The sequence below is a fragment of the Pinus tabuliformis genome, chromosome Q (assembly GCF_031772625.1).
Source record: "Pinus tabuliformis cultivar Carrire ecotype Pingquan chromosome Q, CPIR1, whole genome shotgun sequence".
NCBI lineage: Eukaryota > Viridiplantae > Streptophyta > Pinopsida > Pinales > Pinaceae > Pinus > Pinus tabuliformis.
The window spans coordinates 891919477-891925243 of record NC_142296.1 but is presented as its reverse complement, the minus strand read 5'-3'; the positions used below and the strand labels follow the sequence as shown (position 1 = coordinate 891925243).

Below are 5767 nucleotides of genomic sequence, written 5' to 3'. Positions count from 1 at the left end.
GAATCCCAAAATGATATCTAATATAATGCACTGCAAAAACCCCAATACTTAATTCAAAAAGAGTGAAGGGAACTCTACCTGAATGGTTCATGAGGTACAATACTTGCTAAGGTTTTGCAAATGGGATAGCAAGCTAAGTGGGCTTGATTATGGTGAAAACTCCACAGTTAAGCGCACTTGAGCCAGAGGCGATCTGGGATGGGTGATTCATTCTGGAGAGTTTTAATTACCGAGTGCAAGCTCCGAAAGTGATGATTGATTGACTCTGTTATTCATTTCACTAGTTTCAATCTCATTTTTATTATATTTTTTTTCCAATTTAAATTTTTTATCATTTTAAATAAATTCAAATTATCAAACAGTCAACCACAATATCCTCATAAAACTATATATAATCTTGTTATCCAACTGTACCCCTTGAAGCAGTGGTATCTTCCCATTATCATACTGTCACCCACAACAAACTTGTTACATGAAACAATGGTATCCTGCAATTATCAAACTATCACCCACAAAGTTCTGATAAAGCAATGATAGCCTCCCTATGCCCATGTGGCCTCACCATTGTTTAGTCTTCCAAATGATCTACTTTTGAGAGTTCAGCAATCGCGTGCCAATTAGATTCTTCCCAGGACAATTTTGTCAACTTCACCTTCCCATCGTGTCGATAATTATCACCATCACCTTGCAAACCCGTGAATCTCACAGGCCTCCCATCCTTTCCAGCACAGGGGTATTCCTTCCAGGACCTCACTGTTGAAGGCTACCAAACAATTCTGCCGACAAAATCGTGCGAGTCCGTATGTTCTCACTATTTCCCCGACCTGGAAATACAACTAACTTTTGCCCCCCCCCAAAAAGCCTGTAGATAATATCAATTCCGGTTACTCAGAATCCCTCTATTTCAGACAAAAAAAAATCATGGGAAACAGCTGCTTTTTTTTTATTTAGGTTTGTAAGTTGGGTTGTTTCATTGAAGAGACTTACAAGGAAACAATGGTTTCATCCTCTGGAGTGCTGGTGTTGTTCTTGGCCTTGGCCTTGAATTGTTGTTTTGCTAATGTTGGCAATGGCCAGAAGCAGAATTTGAATCATATTTCTCGAAGTTTGCTTCAGAATGGATTGGCTAGGACTCCTCCCATGGGGTCAGACTGCATACTTCTATCCCTCTGTGTTTTCTGTGATGATTTGGCTGTCATACCTTCTGCTCTGTTATGGTGGTTTTGTGAGATGTTACAAACTCTCCAGATATTTTATTACAATGGCATAACATAATCCTTATGTTAGATGTTCTTCCACATTAATACTCCCTTTCCATCCCATTTTCTTGAATTGTAACATTCTGTCTCTGCATTAGATATAGAGATGGATCAATGCTGATTTGATCATTTTCTATTTGCAGATGGAATAGTTGGAATCACTTTGGCTGCGATATTGATGAGAAGATAGTTAGGGAAACTGGTATGTGATGTGATTATCACTTAATTATATTTCTCAGAAACTACTGATTTTTTATTTGATTCTTTGATTTTCTGTTGCAAAAGCTCCATTTCCCATTGACATTAAGCATGTTCAATTCAGCTAAGTTTTGTTTGGTGGATTACTTTTTTTACTGCTGCAGCTGATGCTTTGATCTCATCTGGTTTCAACAAACTTGGATATGAGTACCTAAATATAGGTAAACATGTTCTGCTGTCCTCCAGTCTGAAATGTATCTATGGATCTTGAAAGTCATAACTATGTTATATGTGATATGAAATACTAATTTGGCTACTCTCTTGATGATCTGAACTCTGCATTTTGGCTTAACTAGATGATTGTTGGGCGGAGCAGAAGCGTGATAAAAATGTACATGCTCAACCTGATTGTCGGACTGACTCAGTTTTGACTTTCAGTTATGAAGGTATCTATGTGTTGGTCAAGGCAACTGATTATGTGCTGCTGGTCTTTCTTTATGACTAATCTGCAGGGAAGATTAGTTGCAAAAGCTTCAACATTCCCATCTGGGATCAAGGCCCTTGCGGATTATGTGCACAGCAAAGGGCTCAAACTGGGGATATATTCAGATGCCGGGTACGAATTGTAGGAAATTCTCCGGAACTCTCACACTATTCTCAAAATTTCAAACGAAATCTCTCTACTATTCTCCCATTATTGTTAATGTGGATTTTTCTAAGCTTTTATGTACTTTGCAGGTTCCGTACCTGTTCAGGGAAACAGCCAGGCTCATTGGGATACGAGCAAATAGATGCAGATACATTTGCTGAATGGGTACATTAAAACATTTGCCTCTTCGTACAGTTCCATAGTGGTTTACTTTGTAAATTTGAATTTTTTAAATTATTTTACAGACTAATTCTCCTACACCTCATGACAGGGGGTTGATTATCTAAAATATGATAACTGTAATACTGATCGCAGCAAACCAGAAGTCCGGTAAGTTTCTGTTTCTAATCTTCAATCCAACTCTCTTATATTTGATGGATCATTAACTGTTCCTTTCCAGCCTGGACAGTACTCAAATTTCCAGGCTATCTACCATTCTCTTCTCAATTTTTTACTGCTTGCTATGTAATTCTTTGTCTCTGCACTTATCATCCCCTTTGAAAGGGTGGGTGTTCATGGATTGGAAGTAAAGAATGCATTCAATCCTTTCTGTTAACAAACTTCCAATTTGTTGATTGTTTCCTGATGGTCCATCTCTATTGCTTTGGTGGATTGTGGTTCTTGTTCTCTGAGAAGCTGCCGGATCAGTTTTAGGGCTTTGTAAAACTGTAACTTTGCATGATTAATATCATTATTAGACTTTAACTACTGACTGCAATAGGAAAGAGAATGCGGTTTATTTGGGGATCCAGGAATTGGGAAATTGAATCTCTGTGTTAACTTATAGGTACCCAAGAATGAGGGATGCACTTCTGAGAACAGGACATCCAATATTTTATTCATTGTGTGAATGGTAGGTTTTGATTTCAGTAGATCTTTATGAAATCAGTAATAAGTTCTATATTTCTCAATCATTGATGTCATAATTTGGATATCTTTAGATGCAAACTGTTCTTTTGCAGGGGAAGAGATCATCCGGCTACCTGGGGAGCCAAAGTTGGAAATAGCTGGAGGACAACACAAGACATTAACAACAGTTGGATTAGGTGATCATAGGCTCTACTGTCACACCCACTTCATGGATTGCTCAGAGAACATTGTATGTTGGACTGATTGTTTTTGGCCTGGGGCCGACTGAATGGTTCATCTGGTGCAGCATAGCTTCTCGAGTGGACCTGAATGACAGATGGGCACATTATGCAGGACCAGGTGGATGGAATGGTAGGGCTCCATTCCAATTTCTATGCCAGATATAAAACTGGTTACTATATATCATTTTACTTTTTGATCAATGCTATTCCAAGTGATTCATTGGGCATTCTGTGGATCAGATCCTGACATGTTGGAGGTAGGAAATGGCAAATTAAGCAGAGAAGAATACCGGTCACATTTCAGCCTCTGGGCCCTGATGAAGGTACTTATCATATCTTGTTCTTTGTTCCTGCTGATATGATGATGATGATATCGGCATTGCCCTTAAATATTCTACTCTATTGTACCAAGTTAAATTAAACCCTTTTTTACCATTGAATCATGCATAGCTATATGCAGGCACCATTGTTGATAGGGTGTGATGTGAGATCTATGAGTTCTGGGATTGTGGAGATCCTCAGCAATGCAGAGGTGATTGCAGTCAATCAAGGTGAGAGAACTTTTGGAATTTGTTATCAACCATTAACTACAATTATAATATATATGCTTCTTTCAAGGTGTAGTCCAAGCAGTTAACACTCATCATTTTTACTAGGTTGACACCTCATGCTTTTGTGTTATCGTTATCATGTGCAGATCCATTGGGAGTACAAGGCAAGAAAGTCTACAGCAATGACAATCTGGAGGTATTCATGGCAAAGATGAGCGATGGTTCCTTATAATTTAATATCTTTCCTTTCCAGACCATCTATTTATGTTACTGTATCTCGATTGTTTTGTAATGTAATGTGTATCTTTCTCTTAATGCATGTTTGCTTACAGGTATGGGCAGGTCCTTTATCCAACAATCGTATGGTAGTAATCTTATTGAACAGAAGAGAGTCAAGAGCTTCAATTACAGCCAAATGGGAAGATATTGGCCTCGAATCTTCCCATGAAGTCCAAATTAGAAATTTGTGGAAGGTATATTTTACAGGCTAGAATAAATATACCAGAAGGTTTGAACTTTTGCATTAAATGCATTCTAATTCTGAAGTGTATCCTTATTCTGCAGGAATGTAGTCATTTCTTGGAGTGTATATGTGACTAGAGTTGAGATTAGGATAAGCTATGCAGAAAGACTTTCAACATTACTAATGGCATTATTGGTAATTTGCATTTGCAGTACCAGTCTCTGGCGAGAACATATAAGGACAGCTTAACATCATCAGTCAAGCCACATGCATGTAAGATGTATATTTTGACAAGTGCTTACAATTAGATACATAAAATGATGCTGGTTCAACTGTTTTCTCGCTCATCTATTTCAACCCACATAAAAGGATGTTGACTCAACTGTTTCAACCCCAACTTGAGCAGATTATTATTTGTTGCCATTTCACATTATAGTAGCACCAAACCAGTTTAGAGAATTCCGTATAAGATTCTTTTTCTATCAAGAAAGGATCCATTTCATTTCATCATATGATCTCAGGTTCAAAATTTATGAACCTTATTAAGGAATGTAAAAGCTTTGTGTCATTTCTCATAATATTTCTTATTATTGATTAATTAATAATTCATTACCTTGGTTTAAATACCTTGAATACCTTCGTTTCATTTAGTGATCACTCTTGATTTCCATGCACATACTTGAATACCTTCATTTCACTTGGTGGTCACCCTGGATTTACTTGCACATCTTACTTAAAAGAGTCATTAATATTAACTATTACAATAAAATAAAAAGAGTCACTAATATTAACTATTACAATAAAATAAATGTTTGTATTAATTTAAAACAAAATATTAATTAAAATTAATCTCATTCCATCATTGTAATTGTTTTTTCCCTATATATTAACTATTACAATAAAATAAAAAGAGTCACTAATATTAACTACTGCAACAAAATAAATGTTTGTATTGATTTAAAACAAAATATTAATTAAAATTAATCTCATTCCATCATTGTAATTGTTTTTTCCCTATATAAGTTTCATTATAGGTATAATTCATAATGATCCCATCTAGGCAAGTTCCTTTTCATAGGATTATCATTGTTTTTTCTAATGATTTTGTTTATTATCTTTTCTTTTTGAAAATTGTTAGTGTTTTTTTAATGATTTTGTTTACTATTTTCTTTTTTATTGAAAATTAGTCATAATGGTTTCTAAAGTGGGTATGTTTGAGATGTTTTTTTAATATATATATATATATATATATATACTCAATATTTTTCTTCATTTATGTTTTATTTAATATTTATCATTATCATTTATGTTTTACTTAAAACTAATAAATAAAATAATAATAATAATAATAATAATAAATAAATAAAATGTATTAAAAAAACTAAACTAAACTAAGGAAGACAAGGCAGGGATCCAATTATCTTTTAACAGGGGTTAGATCTTTGCTTTTTTATTTTAGTTTAGTTTAGTTTTTTTTAATACATTTTATTATTATCATTATTTAGTTTTATGGTTTAAAACAATTAAATTTGACCATATTATTCAATTTTAGTTAT

General features: G+C 34.8%; 1 protein-coding gene across 1 annotated transcript; it reads left to right on the top strand.

The window, feature by feature from the left end:
* The first annotated feature begins 588 nt into the window (after positions 1–588).
* LOC149222342 (alpha-galactosidase-like) lies at positions 589–4835 on the top strand. The gene is made up of 15 exons (XM_089385381.1): positions 589–1145; positions 1403–1461; positions 1622–1678; positions 1814–1848; positions 1970–2073; positions 2196–2271; positions 2378–2436; positions 2894–2959; positions 3069–3152; positions 3263–3327; positions 3438–3520; positions 3658–3748; positions 3895–3944; positions 4081–4221; positions 4424–4835. The coding sequence occupies exons 1-15, from the start codon at positions 997–999 to the stop codon at positions 4517–4519; spliced, it is 1215 nt and encodes a 404-aa protein (XP_089241507.1). The 5' UTR covers positions 589–996; the 3' UTR covers positions 4520–4835.
* The last annotated feature ends 932 nt before the right edge of the window (positions 4836–5767 follow it).